The sequence below is a fragment of the Podarcis tiliguerta genome (assembly GCF_965153285.1).
Source record: "Podarcis tiliguerta genome assembly, chromosome: 18".
NCBI lineage: Eukaryota > Metazoa > Chordata > Lepidosauria > Squamata > Lacertidae > Podarcis > Podarcis tiliguerta.
In genome coordinates, this window is record NC_139551.1 from 5,901,772 (window position 1) to 5,913,679 (window position 11,908).

The window sequence follows — 11,908 nt, forward strand, 5'->3', positions numbered from 1 at the left end:
AGACCAGTGGTCAAGGATGATGGGAATTGTAGTCCAAAAACAGCTGGAAGCCCAAGGTTGGGGAACACTGGTCTAGGCAACACGATGACCATGTACATATGGAACAGACAATATTTATAGAATTCCTTCAAACCATAACAAGTACAAAATAATCTATAGTCTCAAAGTTTCTGAAAATCTTTAAATGAAGCGAGGTACCAAACTTTGTACAATGGAAGACAAGCTGTGAAGCTTTGTGTATTCAGCAAATATGATGTCCAACACTGAACAGTGATTCTGGATACTGACTGTTTTGTAGAATTCTTCGTCAGCGGGGTGGGAGGATATAGAATTGCTTCGTAAACCCACCTTATTTCGAAGGAATGTATGTAAATGAAAATATCAAATGCTGTGGAACAGTGCTCATGTAATAATGCGGTCGCTGTTCAGTGCTGGACATCATATTTGCTGAATACACAAAGCTTCACAGCTTGTCTTTCATCATACAAAGTCTGGTGCCCCGCTTCATTTAAAGATTTTCAGAGACTTTGAGACTAAAGATTATTTTGTACTTGTTATGGTTTAAAGGAATTCTATACAGATTGTCTATTGCGTATGGTCATCGTGTTGCCTAGACATTGCTGACGTTCTCTTTGCAACACAGGGGTTTGTTTGGTTACTTATTGCTATACCGACATTCAGACATGGCTCTCTTTTCGCCCTGGTCCCTTGTTATGGCTTAGAACAATCCTGAAACACACAAGGAAGATAGGCAACAAACACAGAACAAAACACAGCAGACATAGAGGGCAACCCAGCGGAAACTTCAAACACAGGCAGGCTTGTATGGGAACAGCCTATCCCGGGCCGAAAAGCTTTTGGCTGCGTAGGTCAAAATATGCACTCTGAAGTGCACCTTCCAGGCACAGAGGTGGGCAGGCAGGATCCTGGAGGGCTGGCAAGAACACAGCTCCATTCTGCAGGTTCCAGTTTGCAGCCTGACTGCAGTACTCTGAGCCAAAAGGTTTTCCAGATGGGCATTAGGGGCAGCCCTCACAGCAATCGGGCCTGGACTTTTATCTCATCATGGATAACGGTGCAAAGATCAGGTACCAACCAAAGTCAGGGGAAGGTTACATATTCTAGGGTGCTGGTTTGGAGCCAACACAATCTATCCACTGTTCTACCTGCTTTTAAAACAGGCATCCCCAAACTCAGCCCTCCAGATGTTTTGGGACTACAATTCCCATCATCCCTGACCACTGGTCCTGTTAGCTAGGGATGATGGGAGTTGTAGCCCCAAAACATCCAGAGGGCTGAGTTCGGGGTGCCTGCTTTAAAATCTGAATACCAAGGCAGGGATCCCAACTTTTTGGGGCCCAGGACACATTTGGAATTCTAATAATCTGTTGCGGGCACCGCAGAATATCTATTTAGCAGAAGAAAAACTGGCAATGCTCAGAACCAGCCCCAACAAAGTCAAAATACCAACACTTAAGTTACACGGCACATCACTTCAGTGGCTCTATGCTGCAAAGTGATTGATACATTTAAGAAATGAAACAAACAGAAAAAACTGAACACTCCCATCAACAAAAACTAATTTAATTTAAAAAAAAAAGAATTTGGGAGGGACAGGGGGTCTTGGGAGGTGTCTGAAGCTGCTGTCACGCCCACGGGCAGCACACTGGAGACCTCCCCACAAAGAGATGTAGAGATGCGAAAGACAAGGAGAAAAAAGGCAGATCAGGGAGGTCCTTTGCTTATCCGGAGATCCCATGATAGATCAACGCATGAAAATGTGCATGAAATGCACAGACCGTCTCATTGCCTCAAAACGAGCAGGTTAAATGATAACTGGACCTGGATAAAAACTTGGGTTGGGCCAATGCGGCTCAGCTACATTGCTTTAGGGGCTGGCCAGCCCGCTGAGTTTGCCGTGTGTTTTAAGGGAACGCAAGAAGGGAGCCCGGGGGTGGCAGGGAGGAGAGATTGAAATGATACCTTGTTTTTGAAGTGGACTTCAATGGGCATAATGAAGCCAGCATAGCCAGACTCCTCCACTTTATAAGGAGGTTCTTTGCAAACTGAGAAGAAAAGCAGAAATTAAGTATTAAAACTTCAGGGCTGTTGGATTGCAGAAGAAACATACAGGTTGGCTAGCTTCTACGCTATGTAGCCTCAGGCAAGCTTCTCTTTCTTTGCCAATCTGAGCATCTCCACACCTACCTAGAGAATGGGGATAGCAATACACATAGCAATTACAGGTCTGCTGTAAGGATTACAAGATCATGTTTGCAGTGGCGTAGCGTGGGGGGTACAGGGGGGGGGGCCAGCCGCACCGGGCGCAACATCTGGGGGTTAGGGTTAGGGGGCGCAAATCCATGGGTTAGGGGGTGCAAATCCATGGGTTAGGGGGTCCAAATTACTTGCCTTGCCCCGGGTGCTGACAACCCACGCTACGCCACTGCATGTTTGTGAAACACTCCAGAGTGATACACTATTGGAAACAATAACCTATTACAGGAACATAGGAAGCTGCCTTGAACCTTAGTATCTTGTTGGACCTCTGGCCCACCTAGTTCAGTACTGTCTACACGGGCCGGCAGCGGCTCTCCAGGGTTTCAGACAGCGGTCTCTCGCAGTCCAATATGGAGATGATAATGCATCAAGCATAGCGTCCTTGTGTTAGGCCACGGGCCAGCAAACTTTTTCAGGAGGGGGCCGGTCCACTGACCCTCAGACCTTGTGGGGGGGCCGGACTATATTTTGAAAAAATAAATGAACAAATTCCTATGCCCCACAAATAACCCAGAGATGCATTTTCAATAAAAGCACACATTCTGTCCTTGTAAAAACATGCTGATTCCTGGACCGTCCGTGGGCTGGATTTAGAAGGTGACTGGGCCGGATCCAGCCCCCGGGCCTTAGGTTGCCTACCCACGTGTTCGGCCAACAATTGTTCTCACTCAAGGAGCAGGACTGCAGTGAGAAAGGAGCCGTTCACTTCTGGCCTGCAGGTACTTCTGGCTCACTGACAGTTCAGGCATTTGTCAAAACCTGTGAATTCTGTGGGCTGCTAAATCTAGCTAAATCCGACTCGGAGCACAGTCACTGAAATGAATAGACCCAAGCAGGCCATGTACATCCTTTCAACAGACTTACTCTGAGTAGGACAAGCGCTGGATCCGACCCTGCATATGCGGATGGGTGGTGCAGGGATTCTCAAGCAAGCCACGCACCCCAAAGCCCTCCCATGAACAGCCGACAACAACCCCTGTGCTGACTGGGGAAGGTCTACAGGGGGTTTCTACTCCTGTTCATCTGATGAAGAGCAGGGCAGCCTTCACTGTTCTGTGGCTGAGGATTCCCCAACCACAAGAGGCATTTTGGCTGTGTTCAAGCAAACACAAGGAGAAGCCCCTGGCAGATTCCATTCAACATGGAGGTTGTCAGGGACTGAGCATATCTTGGTGTTAGCAGTGGGGTATTGGGGGGGATGAGGGCTTGCATGTGTACTCTGCCCCCAATGGGAGCGCTTGTGTGCTTTGAAGTATGGCAGAACACACCTACAGAGAAAGCTACCGTATTTTTTGCTCTATAAGACCCACTTTTTCCCTCCTAAAAAGTAATGGGAAATGTGTGTGCTTCTTATGGAGCGAATGCAAGGCTGCGCAGCTATCCCAGAAGCCAGAACAGCAAGAGGGATTGCTGCTTTCGCTGCGCAGCGATCCCTCTTGCTGTTCTGGCTTCTGAGATTCAGAATATTTTTCTTCTTGTTTTCCTCCTCCAAAAACTAGGTGCGTCTTGTGGTCTGGTGCGCTTACAGAGCGAAAAATACGGCACACACAGACATGAACTCACCACGTTTCGGTTTAGGGAAGCTCTGATGCAACCGGAAGACCACCCTCTCCACAAAGTGCTGGATCTCGAATTGTTCTGGGCCTCGCACAAACACCATCCAGTCATGGGTGAACCCCTCGGTGGTGGGCTTCTTCCGTAGCTGGGCGCGGTGCCCCAGCTCCAACTTCACCTGGACCGTGCACTAGGGAGGCAAAGGGAGTTACGGAATGAGGAAGGAGACAGGCAACATCTAGGAATGTCAAAGTCGGCGCAGCAGCGACAAGAAGAAATACAGTACCCCTGATACGGTATGGCTCATGGTGAAAGGTTGAATGCTGCCTCGGAGCACAGGACTATGGATGGAAGTTACAGAAGAACAGAGTTCTGTTGAACAGTGGGAGCTTCTTGATGGAAAGAGTTTGACAAGAGGACCATTGGCCCTACCTCTTTTTGAGTTCATGGCAAAAGGCAGTGCTCAAACAAGGACCTTCACAGCTTTTAGTCATAGCATTCCCCCATGGCCTGCATGCCCATGTTGCGCAGACAGGCCTTTGCTGATAATGTGCACCCACCTCCTGTCTATATAGCCGATTATATACTGGATCACCATTAATGTGTATCAGTATATACCTGGCTATAAGAACAGCTTTGTGTATTTGAAATGCAATTATTTAGATAGCAACTACTGTATGTGTCATATATGTATATATTCAGCAAGAATGGGCATGTGTGTCTGTATACACATGTTATATTTTATGTTTTTTGAATATCTTTAAATTTTCAAATCAACAAACACAAGGCTACATGGGCAGCACGTTCCACACACACGCTGAAATATGCATTATATTGAATACACATTATATAAACACACAAGCACATACAGCTGGCTACAATGTGAATACTTCTGTGTTCATGTAAGCCTGTATCTAATTTATCTAAAACGTTTTGTAGCATGTAGCAAGGGGTACATGATGTTTATATAAATGTCTATTTGATACAGTTTGCAGTGGAAGATGCATCTTTGGGGGGGGGGGTGCAAGAGGCCGGACTTGGTCATGTCTGCGAAACCTTTGACCCTCTGTATGTTGCTTGAACAGCCACTTCTGTCATCCCTGACTACTGGTTAAGGCGTCTGGGGCTGACAGACGTTATAGTTTAGCAACATCCTGAGGACCAAGGGTGTCCTACGCCTGAATTAGATGGTCTGAAAGTCACCCACCAATTCTACGATTGAATGCAGATATGGATAAGGTGCCTATCCAAAGGTGGTGCATGTTTGGAACTAGCCAGCATCTCCTCTCCCCCCAAAAAGAATGGGTCTCTTGAGCTCCCACTGCAAGCAGTCAAAAGAGCAGCATTGGACAGGGGCACATGCTGGACATGCACACAGCTGTCAACTTTCAGATTTGAAAATAAGGGATCGGCAGCCTCGAAAATAAGGAATCAGCAGCCTCACCTGTCCCGGGGACAGTCTACACGATATCTAACAATCCGGGATAGCAGCGGGAAGCAGTGCTGGAATAAGGGAATTTCCCGCAAAAGAAGGGAAGGTTGACAGCTATGGACATGCACCCAAAACATGTGCATCTTGCAGTGCACAGATACTTTGGGGGCATTAAGGTGGACACACATGATGGCAAAACATGAGGCACTGACATATTTATTTTACTTTCAGAAGACTTTCTCTCTCTTGCTACTGGCTTCATAGTGCAGACCTCTCACTCAACATCCTATTGTGCTTGAGTGTTGTCCTACTTCCGTATCAGTCATGCTGAGCGTCCTCAACCGAAACACAAGCACCCAGCAAGGTCTGTGGCAGAGCAGGGAAGTGAGCCTGGGTCACTTCCTAGTAAGTAAATCCCAAAAATATGTAAGAAGGAAGGGTAAAGGTTGGTCTTCCCTTTACTTGTATTGTTGAAATACAGTCCCTGAGAATGAAAGGGCTAATATTTGTGCAGGTCTCAACAAATCTGGGCTCCCCTTGGTAACCTGCTCTTGTCAAGATGCTCCCCTTAAAGGGGATAAGAGTCTTCTGACATGGTATGAGCTCAAGGGCGAGCCCAGGTGTGTGTGTGAGCCCCTTGCCTTCCTCCACAGCCGAGGATAGGAATGGAAACTAACCCCCAAGGCAGCTAAGCTTCATATATTCAGCAGGAAGCTCTCTCACGGCTCTCCCAAGCATCTTCCATGTTCAACACAACACCAGGGACAGTCCTTGCATTGCTTCCATGCTTCTTAAGTTGGCCTGGCATCACAGAGAGTCCTCATGTTTCTCCAGGAACAGAAGAAAGGCAGAGAGACTCTCTTTTCGTGCTTGTGCCAGAACAAAAAATGTATTTACCAGTGGATCCTTATATATGTGCAGTGATGCATCCAGAACATCAGTGTGTGTTTTAGAGAGGTCACATAAATGTACATAAATATGAACATTATTTGAAGAGTGCAAACAGGGGGATGTCCTGGTTGCCTTTACGGCAGTGGTTTCCAAACCTTTACTCGCCATGGACCACTTGAAAACTGCTGGGGGTCTTGGCGAAACACTTAATGGTTTTCTTTCCTACTGTAGCAATTGCAATGTGCTGCATGATATTTAATTGTGTTTCTAATTGTTTCTTTTTCTTTTATGGTATATAGTTGAATTCTACAAAATGCAAACTGCAATGCAATAGAATACAATATAAGCAATAAAACTGCAGCTAAAATCAATATGATTTATTGCAGAAATGCCACAGACCACATGAATGAAATCTGTGGGCCGCAGACCAGAGTTTGAGAACCGCTCTAGAGGACACAGACATGGTTATTGTTTGGTAACTGCAATATCCACAAGTAACTTGCGTGTGTGGATGGGCTATTGCAGATAAAACATTGCAAGGAGAATTCCACGCATCTCCTCAAAACACAGGGCTTTGCAGTGGAGTCTATTCACCTTTCAGCTACCAGTGATTCAGGAGGCAAGAAATCAAGAATGAATCAGACCTCTATGTCTGGGAAGTGCTGACACACACAGCCTTCGAGGAGATATGAAAAATGGGCCTCTGGTGTTAGAACTGTAATGACTACTTCACAGTTAAGATATCAAGTGGTGGAACAGCCATGTAGCAACCAGTTCATTGATAACCAAGAAGAGTAAGTCTGCCTCCTTATCTTACATCCAATATGCAAACTGTATCAAATATACATTTATATAAACATCATGTACTCCTTGCTACATGCAACAAAACATTTTAGATAAATTAGATACTTACAGAAGTATTCACATGTAGCCAGCTGTATGTGCTTGTGTGTTTATATAATGTGTATTCAATATAACGCATATTTCAGCGTGTGCGTGGAACGTGCTGCCCATGCAGCCTGTGTTTGTTGATTTGAAAATTTAAAGATATTCAAAAAACATAAAATATAACATGTGTATACAGACACACATGCCCATTCTTGCTGAATATATATATATGAGACATACAGTAGTTGCTATCTAAATAACTGCATTTCAAATACACAAAGCTGTTCTTATAGCCAGGCATATACTGATACACATTAATGGTGATCCGGTATATAATCGGCTATATAGACAGGAGGTGGGTGCACATTATCAGCAAAGGCCTATCTGCGCAACATGGGCATGCAGGCCTAGGGGGAATGCTATGACTAAAAGCTGTGAAGGTCCTTGTTTGAGCACTGCCTTTTGCCATGAACTCAAAAAGAGTAGGGTTAGGCCAGCCATGCCCTGGGCAACCTTGAGAAGTATGAAAACAATACTAGTAGGTCTACTGTACAAAGCTGCTGCATAGACTACAACAAGACAATAAAAAAGGTAAAGGTACCCCTGCCCGTACGGGCCAGTCTTGACAGACTCTAGGGTTGTGCGCCCATCTCACTCAAGAGGCCGGGGGCCAGCGCTGTCCGGAGACACTTCCGGGTCACGTGGCCAGCGTGACATCGCTGCTCTGGCGAGCCAGAGCCGCACACGGAAACGCCGTTTACCTTCCCGCTACTAAGCGGTCCCTATTTATCTACTTGCCCCCAGGGGTGCTAGGTTGGCAGGCGCTGGGACCGAGCAACGGGAGCGCACCCCACCGCGGGGATTCGAACCGCTGACCTTTCGATCGGCAAGCCCTAGGCGCTGAGGCTTTTACCCACAGCGCCACCCGCGTCCCTCCAACAAGACAATACGTGCAAGCAAAGCTCTCTTTCCTCATCTTATTTCTGAGGTGTACGTGCAGATATATATGCTAGTGTATATACACACAGAGATATACTTACATGTACGGTGGACGCTCGGGTTGTGAACGTGATCCGTGCAGGAAGCACGTTCGCAACCCGCAATGCCACGTCTGGGCATGTGCGGGTTGCAATTCGGTATTTCTGCGCACGTGCAAAGCGCAATTTAGCGCTTCGGTACATACGCAAGCGCCGAAACCCGGAAGTAACCCGTTCCGGTACTTCTGGGATCGGTGTGGTGCGCAACCCGAAATTGCACAACCTGAAGCATCTGTACATGAAAGGGGAGGGGGCTGTCTGCCCTCCTTCTCCAAGCATCCTCCACCCCCACTGAGAAAGAGCCGGGTTCCAAGCACTCAAAACTCCCCCAAGTCTCTCTGACTTACCCTAATTTTGAGTTGCAAGCTCCTCCCCTTCTCAGGGAGACACACCCACTTCCAAGAGTGGAAACACCTCTTTTCCCAGCTAATAGGATGGAGGGGTGAGCAAAGAACAGAACAATGGAGCTCCACAAAACAGAACTGTGCCTTTGGGCAGCAGAACCAAAATCTACTCCCTCAGATATGGGCTGGGAAGGAGGAGGAGCCACTCTTTTTTTGGGGGGGGGGGCCTCCCAGCCTTTGGATGGAGCAAAGCCACACCCCCTTCCTGGATCGTGGCAGCTCCTCTTTCCATACTCTGGAGGAGAGGGGCCTGTTTCCTCCCCATTTCAGTAACTGGAGGAGGGAACTATACTGTTGGGCAAATAATAATAATAATAATAATAATAATAATAATAATTTGTTATTTGTGCCTCGCCCATCTGGCTGGGTTTCCCCAGCCACTCTGGGCGGCTTCCAACAAAACACTAAAATACAATAACCTATTAAACGTTAAAAGCTTCCCTAAACAGGGCTGCCTTCAGATGTCTTCTAAAAATTTGGTAGTTATTTTTCTCTTTGACATCTGGTGGGAGGGCGCTCCACAGGGCGGGCGCCACCACCGAGAAGGCCCTCTGCCTGGTTCCCTGTAACTTGGCTTCTCGCAATGAGGAAACCGCCAGAAGGCCCTCGGCGCTGGACCTCAGCGTCCAGGCAGAACGATGGGGGTGGAGATGCTCCTTCAGGTATACTGGACTGAGGCCGTTTAGGGCTTTAAAGGTCAGCAGCAACACTTTTAATTGTGCTCGGAAACATCCTGAGAGTCAATGTAGGTCTTTCAGGACCGGAGCTATATGGTCTCGGCGGCCGCTCCCGGTCACCAGTCTAGCTGCCGCGTTCTGGATTAGTTGTAGTTTCCGGGTCACCTTCAAAGGCAGCCCCACGTAGAGCGCATTGCAGTAGTCCAAGCGGGAGATAACCAGAGCATGCACCACTCTGGCGAGCGACTCCATACTAATTGTGCTCGGAAACGTATGGAAATAATAATAATAATCCCTGCATCCCGAGGGCGGGTCAGACTAGATGACCCTGGTGGTCCCCTTCCCAACTCCACAAACCCAAGGGTGACAAGCCACGCCCCTTTGGCAGCCCACCCGAGGCAGAGCCACGCCCCCTTCCGTGTGTGTGATGGGAGGGGCGTAGCCACGAGGGTGAAAAAGGCCAGCAGGTAAGAAGGCCCCGCCCACCAAGGGGAGGAGCCAGGGCTCTGCGGCACCGCCAAGCCGCGCCACGCCCCCTCTCCCCCTCAGGGCCGCCAAAGCCCCGCCCCCTTTCCAGCAGGCGGGGGGCGGGGCCTGCAAGGGCAGCCAATGCAGCCAAGCCACGCCCCCCTCTTGTGGAGCGGGAGGGCGGGGCGAGAGCGGCCCCTCCCCCCCCCTCGCCTCACCTGATTGTCCATGGCTGGGCCCGGCCTGCCCGCCCGCCTCTTTCTCTTCCCGTCCTGCTGGGCTTTCGGGCCTAGCCTGGCTTCCCCTCAGGGCTGCTGTTTCCGCTGCTGCTCCGCCTCCTCCTCAGGCCGCCGCCGCCGCCTCATGGTTCGGGGCCTGCTGCGCCTCTCCCGCTGCGCTCTCGCCCGGCCCTCCCCCCCCCGCCCGCCACAGTCTCCTTTTCCTTTCCCTCCTGCGCTACAACCGCCGCCGCCGCCGCCGCCACGCCGGAACCGGAAACCCCTCTCCCGCCGCTGCTCCGGCAACGGGCAGCCGCCTCGGCCAATGGCGGCGCGGGATGGCCTCGGCCAATGGAGAGATGCCGATGGCGGGAGGAGGGGGGAGGAGGAGGGGACCAATGGGGAGCCGAGGGGGAGGCGGGTGTCGCGTCGCCAAGGAGACCGCGCGGAGAGGAAGAGCGCGAGCCGTTGCCCTGTAACGGACGCTCAGGAGGGAGGCGGGCCAGGCGGGGCGCTAGTCCTCATGGAGGTGGCGCTAGAGCGCCGCTTTAGGGACGTGAGGAATGGGGGGGGGGGCGGGGAAGTTGGAGTTCCTTATCCTTTATCTTCATTAATTTGTGTTATTTTATTTTCATTCATTTATTATCATGACTATTTATATATTTATTATTTAATCCCTGCGACTATAATTTATTATAGTCGTTCATTTATTACTATGTATTAATTTACTATGTTATTATTATTGTATGTTTGTGTGTGTTATTTTATTTATTTGTGTTATTTTATGAATTTGTGTTATTTTATTTTCATTCATTTATTATTATGACTATTTATATATTTATTATTTAATATATTTAATATATATTTATTATTATTTTATATATATATAATATAATATATATATATATATATAATATTATATTTTTTATATATATATATATAATAATTTATTATAGTTGTTCATTTATTATTATGTATTAATTTACTATGTTATTATTATTGTGTGTGTGTGTGTGTGTGTGTGTGTGCGCGCGCCTCAGGTTACATATTCTTCAGGTTACAGACTGCTAACCCAGAAATAGTGCTTCAGGTTAAGAACTTTGCTTCAGGATGAGAACAGAAAACGTTCTCTGGCGGCGTGGCGGCAGCAGGAGGCCCCATTAGCTAAAGTGGTGCTTCAGGTTAAAACAGTTACAGGTTAAGAACGGACCTCCAACTAAGTACTTAACCTGAGGTGCCACTGTATTATTTTTATTATTAATAATTTCACATATATATATATATATATGTGTGTGTGTGTGTGTGTGTATACACACACACACACACACAGTGGTACCTCAGGTTACATACGCTTCAGGTTACAGACTCCACTAACCCAGAAATAGTGCTTTGGGTTAAGAACTTTGCTTCAGGATGAGAACAGAAATCGGGCTCTGGTGGCGCGGCGGCAGCAGCAGAAGGCCCCATTACCTAAAGTGGTGCTTCAGGTTAAGAACAGTTTCAGGTTAAGAACGGACCTCCGGAACGAATTAAGTACTTAACCCGAGGTACCACTGTATACATATATCGATTGAGTATTGAAAACCTTCAAAGAGGTATATGAAAAGACCAAATAACAATAACCGCAGCCATACTTTAATAAGAAAAGTCAAAAGGCTATAAAACAGATTAAAACCACCTCAACTTTCTAGAGCTGTCTAAGCAGGAGTGAGGGTTTTTTTTTAAGCAAGCGTACAGAGAAAGCTTTTGCCTGCAATGATATATACCAGCCGACATTTCAATTTTATTATTTATGCCCCGCCCGTCGGATTGGCTTGCCCCAGCCACTCTGAGCAGCTTCCAACATATATACAATCAAACCTCCGTTGCTGAACTTAATCCGTTCTGAAAGCCTGTTTGGCTTCTGAAATGTTTGACAACCGAGGTTCGGCTTCCAATGGCTGCAGGAGCTTTCTGCACTCAGTCGGAATCTGGTAGCGGAAACATATGGTAACGGAGGCATTCGGGAGCCAAGGATTGACTTTAAAAGCCATAATGAAACATTAAACATTTTAAAACT

The 11,908-nt window shown here is 47.6% G+C and overlaps 1 protein-coding gene across 1 annotated transcript in view; it reads right to left on the reverse strand.

Moving 5' to 3' along the window:
* The window catches only part of MLLT1 (MLLT1 super elongation complex subunit), a 36,437-nt gene extending 26,407 nt beyond the window's left edge, over positions 1-10,030 (reverse strand). Inside the window, exons 1-3 of the mRNA XM_083421654.1 lie at positions 9,850-10,030; positions 3,844-4,024; positions 1,984-2,066 (exon numbers count right to left, since the gene is read on the reverse strand). Coding sequence (XP_083277780.1) covers positions 1,984-2,066; positions 3,844-4,024; positions 9,850-9,861 — 276 coding nt within the window. The 5' untranslated portion in view covers positions 9,862-10,030. The remainder of the gene's footprint in view (positions 1-1,983; positions 2,067-3,843; positions 4,025-9,849) is intronic.
* Positions 10,031-11,908: the final 1,878 nt, after the last annotated feature.